The 12,458-nt window shown below is 41.9% G+C and overlaps 1 protein-coding gene across 4 annotated transcripts; it reads left to right on the forward strand.

Annotated features, from left to right (window-relative positions):
• The first annotated feature begins 1,144 nt into the window (after positions 1-1,144).
• On the forward strand, positions 1,145-12,458 carry LOC117562059 (granulocyte-macrophage colony-stimulating factor receptor subunit alpha-like). 4 transcript variants are annotated; one of them, XM_034239833.1, is made up of 10 exons: positions 1,152-1,399; positions 1,938-2,011; positions 2,269-2,315; positions 2,431-2,579; positions 2,672-2,847; positions 3,097-3,236; positions 9,513-9,657; positions 9,743-9,842; positions 11,348-11,429; positions 11,518-12,458. In XM_034239833.1, the coding sequence occupies exons 1-10, from the start codon at positions 1,323-1,325 to the stop codon at positions 11,602-11,604; spliced, it is 1,077 nt and encodes a 358-aa protein (XP_034095724.1). In that variant the 5' UTR covers positions 1,152-1,322; the 3' UTR covers positions 11,605-12,458. The 4 variants fall into 4 exon arrangements, with proteins under 4 accessions (XP_034095725.1, XP_034095726.1, XP_034095724.1 ...); XM_034239834.1 differs by lacking the exon at positions 11,348-11,429 and having other exon boundaries at positions 1,145-1,399; XM_034239835.1 differs by lacking the exon at positions 9,743-9,842 and having other exon boundaries at positions 1,148-1,399.

Raw genomic sequence — 12,458 nt, forward strand, 5'->3', positions numbered from 1 at the left:
CTCAGATCCTATACTTGAGTAAAAGTAGAAGTACTCAGATCTTGTACTTGAGTAAAAGTAGAAGTACTCAGATTATGTACTTGAGTAAAAGTAGAAGTACTCAGATCTGTTACTGTAGTAAAAGTAGAAGTACTCAGATCTTGTACTTGAGTAAAGTAGAAGTACTCAGATCTTGAGTAAAAGTAGAAGTACTCAGATATTGTACTTGAGTAAAATAAGTACTCAGATCTTGTAGTTGAGTAAAATAAGTACTCAGAGCTTGTACTCGAGTAAAAGTAGAAGTACTCAGATCTTGTACTTGAGTAAAGTAGAAGTACTCAGATCTTGAGTAAAAGTAGAAGTACTCAGATATTGTACTTGAGTAAAATAAGTACTCAGATCTTGTAGTTGAGTAAAATAAGTACTCAGAGCTTGTACTCGAGTAAAAGTAGAAGTACTCAGGTCTTGTACTTGAGTAAAAGCAGAAGTACTCATATCTTGTACTTGAGTAAAAGTAGAAGTACTCAGATCTTGTACTTGAGTAAAAGTAGAAGTACCAGAGTGTAGGAATACTCTGTTTCAGTAAAAGTACTGCATTCAAAATGTTCCTCAAGTGAAAGTATAAAAGTATTCTCATCAAAATATAGTGAAAGTAGCGACAGTAAAAGTAGTCATTGTGCAGATTGGTCCATTTCAGAATAATATATATGATATGTTTTATAATGATTGATCATGAAAGTGTTCTCAAAGCTGGTAAAGGTGCAGCTAGTCTGAAGGACTTTGTATACTGCAGGGTAGTGATATGTTGGTAATGTGAAGGATTGTCTCCTGCAGCCTCCTCCATCACTGACAGCAGGCTCTTGTATAGCTGCGTCTAGTTGTAAATAAAGAACGTACTTCCAGGAAATATATGCTTAATTATGAATACAAATTTCTCATTGTTTTAATTTTGATGTAATTCTTTTATGTTCTCAGTTTCTAAATTAGCAACCTATAGATTAAGTAGTAATATGTTTTCAAGGCAAGACAGAACAACATCCAATAACTTGAGAAACCTTTTAAATGAACTTACAGGTTGAATGAAAGTCAATGTACCAGTGTCCAGCTCAACATTTATTTAGAAATATCATGGCACAAGTCGCGACCTGCTCGAAAAAAATGAACACATTTCATGAATTGTCCATTGTCTTAGTTTTACTCTATAGTCTTTACTGTATTTACTACCAACACATTGCTTTTGAAAAGACATATTTGGATTTTGCAGTGTATTAATCCAAAAAACAGAAATGAAGTGACAGGAAGAAGCCTCGTGTTTCCTGAAGCCTTGTACAGTGTGTGACGTCATGCTTCTTCTTTCCCCAGAAATGTTTCACTGTCTTCAGTCGTCGAGAGCACTGTCAGAGTGGAGGGTCAGCGGGAGGTAACGGTTTCCTATTACTACTATTTACCACATTGGACTGTAGATGGATTCTTTAACATTGTATTCAAGAAGGCTTACACCTAGAATAGCTAAGCATGGGTTTTCCCTTTATATATGCAGTCTATGGTTTATCACCTTCAGAGAGAAAAGTTGACCAAAGCATTGCTAACTTTTTATTTTGTGTGGAAAATGTAAAAGCTTTTGTAGAAATCTAATTGAACCAGGACGAAAAGTAAGATTCATATGAGGAAAGCTGTTTCTTTCAATTTAATTACACGCCATACATATGTCTCACTGTCAGTCACTAACTTTAAGCACCGCCACCTAAAAAGGGGAAGTATTAACAGACAGGAAATGTGTACAATACAAGAGGTTCTCTATGTACGTGGGTGCCAGATACTGTACGCTCAGGATTATGGGGTCATGTTAATGTCTTTCTGTGTGTGTGTGTGTGTGTGTGTGTGTGTGTGTGTGTGTGTGTGTGTGTGTGTGTGTGTGTGTGTGTGTGTGTGTGTGTGTGTTGGTCTGAAACCCTTAGGTATGCTATGAAGATGTTTCCTGCACATCCAATACTTTGGTCCAGTTTGCTGGTTTTGTTTGCCTTACAAATTGGTAGGTAACACGCAGGCACGCTTGACGCACACACATTCTTCCTAAATCACGGAAAATACCCAAAAATGTGGATTAATTAAGCATGGTGCACTTTGAATAAAATATGCCTTCATATGCTGTATAATCTGAAAGGAAATGCATTGATGCTTACATTGGACCACTTGTGTGTGAGGGTCTTTAAAGTTAGAACTTGACCATCCGTTGCCTTTGGTTTCCCCCCCGTCCTAAAACTCCAAACGTATTTACTCCTTTAATAGAGGCGGACATTTCAGATGTCTGTGAGGATACAATGTCTTCTGATAAAGTGAGAATCCATTTTGTTTATATTGTCCAAAGGTAACACACAGGAAAGCCACCCCTTTAATGCAGATGTATTTTCTGATTTCTACTGTTCTTGTTGTTTGTGGTACTTTTTTCAGATTGATGTACAGAGTACTTCAGTGCAGGGGCATGAGGTAGAGCTGGAAAATATAGACCTTACCTGCGTCCTTTACCCAACAAATATACTCAACTGCTCCTGGTCATTCAACACCGTGCAGCAGGATACTCAGCTCTTTGTCAACATCAGGTATTTTTTTAAATGATACATTACACATGTGGCATAGAGAGTATTTATGAATAATTAAAGGCATCCTCACATTCTCTTCTGTTTTCATGCAGCATCTGTGCTGGTAACAAATCAGTTCAGTCTCCTGACCTGTCGTCTGAGGAGAAAGTCGGATCAAGGTCTTTAGCTCTGCATGATCACAAGATGTCATATTTAATCCTACACTTCAACGTCACCCTGCGCGACAACTGGACAGTCTACAACTCCAAATACGACCTCGGCATGCTAGGTAATACAAGACAAACTCTCATTGAGCTCTTGAGTAGGGGGTTTATCTCACTTCTAGGGGTCAAAAGGTAACCAATAGGGCAATACCACCATGAAATAAGCTTGATAATGGAGTGACAGGAAAGCTATTGTTGGTTTTTTTCAGTGGATAGTAACATATGGTTGTAAGCTTAGTTGCTAATGGAAATCCGCAGTTCCGCCTGCATTTTTAATAATTATTTTACTAATGTTGTCGTTGTGTGTGCCACAGAGGTCCTGTCTCCACCCCAAAACATCTCTGCATCAATCAAAGATGGAGGTCTATTGGTGACATGGGGTTTGCCCCACAGTCGAGCCGACCCCAACCTCAACCCCGACTGCTTTGAATACCAGCTGGACATGGGTGACCAGGTACAGAATACATGTGTGGATATGGATGTCAGTTATTCAATAATGTAGGTTACGCTTCCTATGATGCCTTATAATGCATTGTAAACATACTTCTTATACATAATAATGCTTGTATCACTGGTTGATTATCAAAATAAACATTTACTCCATTAAGCTACACCAGAATGCATTCTACCCACAACCTGTTTTAGCAAAAGGGTGAATGATATCCAATAAAGCCTTTTCCCTAGCTATCTCACAGCACCTGCAGTGCCAACTCTTTCTCTCACACAGTAAGGCAACAGGTTCTTGATTATGTGACGGAGGATATTTATCAGATCAGTAGACCTCAGTAGGTTTTGAATGATCTGAGTGGGTGAGAGCGCGCACTGAACACCTGTCTTAGTTCATGCTAGTGTGATAGATAATTAGTTTGGAAATGGCAGAACAAGGGCCTTAATTCTGATGTATACGTTATTGTTCTTTAATCTTTAGTCTTCTTCTTAATTCTACCATTAGGTTATGTTTTGGCTTGTTTTTTCCATCTGTCTGTCAACAGGATTAGGGAAGGAATCAGACACTTTGTTTACTTCAGTAACATAGTGACATCACTATGTAACACTCACGCTTCTATTGGTTAGTGCTCAACACTTGTACGTGACAGGTTAAGGGGTGGTTAATCTCTAAGCGGTTGACCAATCACAACAGAGCCGGCCAGCTAACCAATCAGAGCAGACTGGGCTCTGGTTTCAGACAGAGGGTGAAAAGAGGTGCTGCAGCACAGACAGTATGAGAACAATAAAGAGCTTTTTGAACATTAAAGCATGGAGACATGTAGAGACACTACATACTGATATACACCTGAACATCAGCAGGAGAGGACTCTTTAAAGTAGAGACACTACATACTGATATACACCTGAACATCATCAGGAGAGGACTCTTTAAAGTAGAGACACTACATACTGATATACACCTGAACATCAACAGGAGAGGACTCTTTAAAGTAGAGACACTACATACTTATATACACCTGAACATCTGCAGGAAAGGACTCTTTAAAGTAGAGACACTATATACTGATATACACCTGAACATCAGCAGGAGAGGACTCTTTAAAGTAGAGACACTACATACTGATATACACCTGAACATCGGCAGGAGAGGACTCTTTAAAGTACAGACACTACATACTGATATACACCTGAACATCAGCAGGAGAGGACTCTTTAAAGTAGAGACACTACATACTGATATACACCTGAACATCAGCAGGAGAGGACTCTTTAAAGTAGAGACACTACATACTGATATACACCTGAACATCAGCAGGAGAGGACTCTTTAAAGTAGAGACACTACATACTGATATACACCTGAACATCAACAGGAGAGGACTCTTTAAAGTAGAGACACTACATACTGATATACACCTGAACATCAGCAGGAGAGGACTCTTTAAAGTAGAGACACTACATACTGATATACACCTGAACATCAGCAGGAGAGGACTCTTTAAAGTAGAGACACTACATACTAATATACACCTGAACATCAACAGGAGAGGACTCTTTAAAGTAGAGACACTACATACTGATATACACCTGGACATCAGCAGGAGAGGACTCTTTAAATTAGAGACACTACATACTGATATACACCTGAACATCAGCAGGAGAGGACTCTTTAAAGTAGAGACACTACATACTGATATACACCTGAACATCAGCAGGAGAGGACTCTTTAAAGTAGAGACACTACATACTGATATACACCTGAACATCAGCAGGAGAGGACTCTTTAAAGTAGAGACACTACATACTGATATACACCTGAACATCAGCAGGAGAGGACTCTTTAAAGTAGAGACACTACATACTGATATACACCTGAACATCAGCAGGAGAGGACTCTTAAAGTAGAGACACTACATACTGATATACACCTGAACATCAGCAGGAGAGGACTCTTTAAAGTAGAGACACTACATACTGATATACACCTGAACATCAGCAGGAGAGGACTCTTTAAAGTAGAGACACTATATACTGATATACACCTGGACATCAGCAGGAGAGGACTCTTTAAAGTAGAGACACTACATACTGATATACACCTGAACATCAGCAGGAGAGGACTCTTTAAAGTAGAGACACTACATACTGATATACACCTGAACATCAGCAGGAGAGGACTCTTTAAAGTAGAGACACTACATACTGATATACACCTGAACATCAGCAGGGGCTAGTAGAGAAACCTGAATGAGGGACTCCTCTTTAAAGTAGAGACACTACATACTGATATACACCTGAACATCAGCAGGAGAGGACTCTTTAAAGTAGAGACACTATATACTGATATACACCTGAACATCAGCAGGAGAGGACTCTTTAAAGTAGAGACACTATATGCTGATACACACCTGAACATCAGCAGGAGAGGACTCTTTAAAGTAGAGACACTACATACTGATATACACCTGAACATCAGCAGGAGAGGACTCTTTAAAGTAGAGACACTACATACTGATATACACCTGAACATCAGCAGGAGAGGACTCTTTAAAGTAGAGACACTACATACTGATATACACCTGAACATCAGCAGGAGAGGACTCTTTAAAGTAGAGACACTACATACTGATATATCACCTGAACATCAGCAGGAGAGGACTCTTTAAAGTAGAGACACTACATACTGATATACACCTGAACATCGGCAGGAGAGGACTCTTTAAAGTACAGACACTACATACTGATATACACCTGAACATCAGCAGGAGAGGACTCTTTAAAGTAGAGACACTACATACTGATATACACCTGAACATCAGCAGGAGAGGACTCTTTAAAGTAGAGACACTACATACTGATATACACCTGAACATCAGCAGGAGAGGACTCTTTAAAGTAGAGACACTACATACTGATATACACCTGAACATCGGCAGGAGAGGACTCTTTAAAGTACAGACACTACATACTGATATACACCTGAACATCAGCAGGAGAGGACTCTTTAAAGTAGAGACACTACATACTGATATACACCTGAACATCAGCATAATATTTCCTTTTAAAGTCAAACAATGACCACTTCAAGTTACTTCTAATTGCAATATATTACATTCTAAAAAAGATTATAATGTATCGCGACATGACATTTGCAGTAAAAAGTTAGTGAGGTACAATTACGTAACGTATTGTAACGTTCCCAAGATGAGTCGGAGACAGGCTTGTAGTTATTAGGCTTTAATAACTAGTATTTGAAGACAGATGATAACAGGTCAAGTACACTTCGTGGGTTCTACCGCACACTCCACTCACACTGACACTAATGGCGCGTTTCCACTGCAGCGGGGTAGCCCCGTTTAAGCGTCCCTAAGCGTCCTCGCTCTGGCCTCGGGCTGCCTCGCTGGCCGGCCCAGGCCGTGGCGCATTTCCATTACAGTTTAGGACCTGGGGTAGCAACGCAGTGTAGGCGGGGCGATCGGCTTTGTTTTTGTTCACATTTCGAGTTGTTCTGTCGAGCTCCCGCTGGATTTGATCATCCCCAATGAGATGTAGGAACGTCGTCACCTCCTCGGTCGACCACGGTGTGCTTTTCTTATTAGACGTAGCCATTTTTGTAGCTCATCCGTTTACAAAATGCTGTTTATAAAAATGCTGCAAGCTTGCTTCTAGATATATATGCGACGCTAGGGATGAACTCGCGCACGATCTTGTGACGATTCTCTCTGACCAATCAGCAGTCGAGAGTGTTGACGTCACTAGTTCAGCCCTGGCCCTGGTCTGAGGGAACCACGATTTTATGAGGCCGGAAAAAAGAGGGAAAAAGTACCCGCTGGCCGGTACTAGGCTATATGGAAACGCCACCAAAAACCGGCCTGGCCGCTTGAGGACGGTTAAGGACGCTTAAGGACGCTTAAACGGGGCTACCCGCTGCAGTGGAAACGCGCCATAATGGCACGTTTCCACTGCAGCGGGGTAGCCCCGTTTAAGCGTCCCTAAGCGTCCTCGCTCTGGCCTCGGGCTGCCTCGCTGGCCGGCCCAGGCCGTGGCGCATTTCCATTACAGTTTAGGACCTGGGGTAGCAACGCAGTGTAGGCGGGGCGATCGGCTTTGTTTTTGTTCACATTTTGAGTTGTTTCGTCGAGTTCCCGCTGGATTTGATCATCCCCAATGAGATGTAGGAACGTCGTCACCTCCTCGGTCGACCACGTTGTGCTTTTCTTAGAAGTAGCCATTTTTGTAGCTCCTCCGTTTACAAAATGCTGTGTATAAAAATGCTGCAAGCTTGCTTCTAGATATATATGCGACGCTAGGGATGAACTCGCGCACAATCTTGTGACGATTCTCTATGACCAATCAGCAGTCGAGAGTGTTGACGTCACTAGTTCAGCCCTGGCTAAGGGAACCACGATTTTATGAGGCCGGAAAAAGAGGGAAAAAGTACCCGCTGGCCGGTACTAGGCTATATGGAAACGCCACCAAAAACCGGCCTGGCCGCTTGAGGACGGTTAAGGACGCTTAAGGACGCTTAAACGGGGCTACCCGCTGCAGTGGAAACGCGCCATAACTTCTACACATACCCATATATAGCACTGTCTACGTCACAACTCCCCGCCCTCCCCCGTCCGCTCCACCAACCACAGGCCCGCATCTCAGCCACCATCACGGTACAGCTCTATGATTGGCAGAGAGACGGGGGATGCCTAAGTGACACCCTGAGTAGCCTATCAGGATCGCTACAGTATTATAACATAGATCTTATAAGTCAATATCAAATACTTTATCATTTTTAGATTATTGTTATAAAGCATAATTTAAAAGTCCTTTCAACAATAATAACAGTGCTATAACAACAAATAAGTATGTTTATAATCAGGGCTGCACATAACTGGTGCGCAGGTGCGCATGCGCACCTCGGCCAAAAAAAAGAGCACCGGGTCATTTGAAAAAAGGCGCATTTGCGTATCAACATTGAGAGAGAGGGAGAGAAAAGAGAGAAGAGAGCAGAGAGGAGAGAGAGAGAGAGAAAGATATTTGCGAGTTGCATATGAACTCAGGGCCGGCCCGTCGCACTGGCGTTGATTTTCGCCTAGGGCGCCAGATCTGTGGAGGCGCTGCGCTGGTAGTTCTGGGAGGGAAACAAACATTTTTGACCGTTGGTGCTCATCCTAATTTTCGGCCTTGATGTAACAACATTCATAATGAAGTAAATGTAACACCCTTTTCACCCCGGTTACACGTTTCATTTGCCCTGTACGATGGGCGCTGTAAGTGATGAAAATGGGGGATGTTGGCTTATCTGGCGCCCGCAGCTCACAGCCAAAATGCGAGTGAGCGAGGGAGAGAGGGAGGGTGCACCGGTACCGGCGCTGTTGTTATTAGAATCTGGTGCTAGCTGCACTAACGGAAGAAGAAGATCTTTCTACAATGATGTGGAGGGAGAGTCCTCTCCAGTCAGACTGAGAGGCTGATACTACAGCTCAGTGAGGTAAAGGACTCTTGAGTGTTTAGATAGTTCACTTTAGTCTAAGTTCAAACGGTTTGGTCACAATTTATGTAAACACATATTTTCAAGGCACTCCTTTATAATTATTGGGATAAACAGGTTTGAAATCATTCCAATGTATACTATAGGACAGTAACCAAAAATATCCTTTTAAAACTGGACTTTCGACCCAAACCCAGCTGTTGACTTGTGGATGCAAGCAGCTAATCGCAGACTCAACCAGAGAGAAAGAAGTAGGCCTACATCATTAGCTACCATGTCTGACAGAGAGGAAGACAGTGAGGAGAACAGTCAGGAGGGTAGTGATGACAGCTTGTAGGATTACTGGTCGTGCTAATGTTGTCTTGTGTTCGCCTCTGCATGTGTGTTCTGTGTTCACCTCTGCACGTGTGTTCTGTGTTCACCTCTGCACGTGTGTTCTGTGTTCACCTCTGCATGTGTGTTCTGTGTTCACCTCTGCACGTGTGTTCTGTGTTCACCTCTGCATGTGTGTTCTGTGTTCACCTCTGCACGTGTGTTCTGTGTTCACCTCTGCACGTGTGTTCTGTGTTCACCTCTGTGTGTTCTGTGCCGTGTGTCTGACAAATAAAGACCGGTTTATTTATTTCATTTTAAGGATGAGCACCAAGCAACATCTCCAGGTGCTCCTTTGAGAACCAGGGCAAAAAAGTTATGTGCACCCCTGGTTATAATGCATTATAGACCAGGGCATCTTAGTAAGTGTTAATATTTTTTAGCTTTAAGTGCATTATTTTCTTGATCCTTTTTCTTTTAAACAGGAAACACCCAAAAAGTTCAGTGACCAGCTGTCCTATCGAGAGCCCAATGTAGATCCCTCCTCCACCTACAGAGTGACGATGAGGACAAGGAAGGGCGAATATTGTGCGGTCTTTTCTCAATGGAGTGAATGGAGCCATGCTGTCAGTGAGTGGGGCTTTTCACATCTTTAAATCACCCCCATCCATCCACACACAAGTTTAATTTGTGTCATCTTTTGGTGTGCATGTAGCTGTGGAACAGTCCAAACTCAACAATCTAGTGATCGTCTCAATTTCACTTGGAATACCCATGATCCTCCTGGCTGTGCTGCTGCTGCTGCGCCATCAGAGGTACTGTTTCTGTCTCCCGCTGAATAACTAAAGCATGATGATTGGTGTGTGAGACGCACACGCTCACATCTGTACAGCTCCCGAGAGACTATTTTATATTATTCTGCTTCTAATCTGACAACAGACACTCTGTCCTGTCTTCTAAATGTGAAACAGTGTCAAACAGACGACAACAACGATGTCAGCAGATTGGGGGAAGTTATAAGAAAAGAGAAGTAAAAGAGTATGGGTGCTTGCGGTTAAGACAGAACGAAAATGACCTTCCCAGAACAAATTACCATATCTTCACGTCTAATAGGGGGACATTAATAATCTGTTTTCTCAAAGTAATGATAAACCTGTGAGTTGGATGTAGAAGAGTCAGAATCAATATAGATGTTTTTATTTTAAAGTAAATTCAGATTGAACATAGTAAAAAAAATGAATTGAACATAGTAAAAAAAATGCCCAGGGGCAAGGCAGAGTCCATGGAGGGGCGAAGACCACAGCGGGCGAACTCAGGGGGCCGAGCATGAGGGCGAAGGCAGCGGCAGGAAGAGTCAGGGGGCCGAGCATGAGGGCGAAGGCAGCGGCAGGAAGAGTCAGGGGGCCGAGCATGAGGGCGAAGGCAGCGGCAGGAAGAGTCAGGGGGCCGAGCATGAGGGCGAAGGCAGCGGCAGGAAGAGTCAGGGGGCCGAGCATGAGGGCGAAGGCAGCGGCAGGAAGAGTCAGGGGGCCGAGCATGAGGGCGAAGGCAGCGGCAGGAAGAGTCAGGGGGCCGGGCTCGAGGGCGAAGACCGCGGCTCAGGGGGCCGAGCATGATGTAATGTAAATTAGAGTGTCCGACCAAAAAACTTATAGTGAAAACCTTTCATTTCAAAGTGACACAGACACATTGGATTAACCTTCAGCAGCGCTTTAGTGTTTTAATGCCATTGAACACAACTTTTGATCAGAAAAACAGCAACGGTCAGACATTTGCCGTTTTGGCTCCCTAAAGCTACGTTGTGTGATGTCTGGGTTTGCTTCCCCTGCCGCGAGATCTGTGCTAAGTGCGTTAGCATTTTTTCGCTCAGGGCTAATTTTGACGCTTCTTGCTGTTTCTTGCAGATGTTGCGTTTTTGCCCGTGGGGCTCATCAGCTTTAAGCAATCATAATCATTTTACATAATACTTTATAATCGCTGGTCGCTGGTTTTTATATTACTTATAGAGTGATTTAAGTGATTTTTGTTTAATCGTGTATAGTGTCAGTGAGTGACCACTCATCGTAGACCTTATAAGTCATTATAATAAAATACTTTGTTCTATTTATTTTGTGTGCTATACGGTAATTATCTAGTATTGAGCAGATTCAAAAGCATCAAAGAACACATAATTTGAGCCTTTGCAGATCATTTACATGCATTCAACCTGTATAACACACTACAGGTTAGAGAAAACCCCTTTAAGCCTGAAAAGGCCCCTTTAAAAATGTCAGTTTGACCAAAATGTGTACTGACATTTGTTTCTATTTGCGTGTTTCAGGCTGTCTAAGGTTCTGTTTCCTCCGATTCCTCGCCCCCCACAAAAGTACAAACATTTCCTGCAAAAAAATGACTCATTCAATGTAAGTACATACTGTAAACCTGACGTAACATCTAACCACAACCACTGACTTGTGTAATGATTGTTTCAATGTTTTTGTGTGTAAATAGTTCTTCCACCCTACCCAGTCAGCTGAGCCTGCGGAGGAGGTCACAGAGGTGGAGGACATGGAGCAAACGCCTGGCAAGACATTGTGAAAGCTGAAAGACACATTTAAAAAAAACGCCTCAGGTATACGCTTGGCATTGTGCATTTTTATGTTATAATACTTATAATAATAATTTTACCTTGCTTGGTCATTGACCTGTTTACTGTTTTGTTCTTTAATTTAAACAAAAGGGAAATGTCAGTTAAAGAGCTTGGTTGAAAAACACTCTGCCTAAACGTACTATAAATCAGGGTGTGTTGAGGTCTCCATATTAGGTAGAGTAATTCAAACGAAAGTTAATTATAATCAAATATATTCTTGTATAACCCACAATGAAAATGCATTATATTTCATGTTTTTCTATAATCACAGTATATTCAAAACACAAGGGGTTTGTTAAGTTGAGTTTAAGGCCTATTTTAGTTACTGGGTGTCACTGATAAGAGAGGGTTTTTTCCTCGGTAAGGTTCTCTCAACCTTTGTAAATATCTCTCTAATTGATTTGTTGAATGCTGAGTGAATTGATTTGTTGAATGTTTAGCACCCAGCCACCTGTGAGGAAATCCCTCAGAATTCATGCTGGACATAGGTGTGTATGTGAATTGATTTGTTGAATGAAAGTTTGAATGTGGTTTTTATCACCGGTCTTTTACGAGGAGATGCCTCTAAATTCTGTTCGGAGATTTTAACATCACAACTGAATTGGGCAGTTGAAGTCACAATTTAGTGTAATAAATGTCAGACTGTGAATTGAGGTTTCATATTAGTAATTGACCACAGCATGAAATATTCTGTATGATTGTCATGTTGTAAAGAGAGAAGGTAAAACCCTGTATAAGTGTGGACCCATTTTTCTTCAAATAAACTGATCCCACCTTTTGGATTGGGAAAACTTAAAAGACA

This window comes from Gymnodraco acuticeps, unplaced genomic scaffold, assembly GCF_902827175.1.
Source record: "Gymnodraco acuticeps unplaced genomic scaffold, fGymAcu1.1, whole genome shotgun sequence".
NCBI lineage: Eukaryota > Metazoa > Chordata > Actinopteri > Perciformes > Bathydraconidae > Gymnodraco > Gymnodraco acuticeps.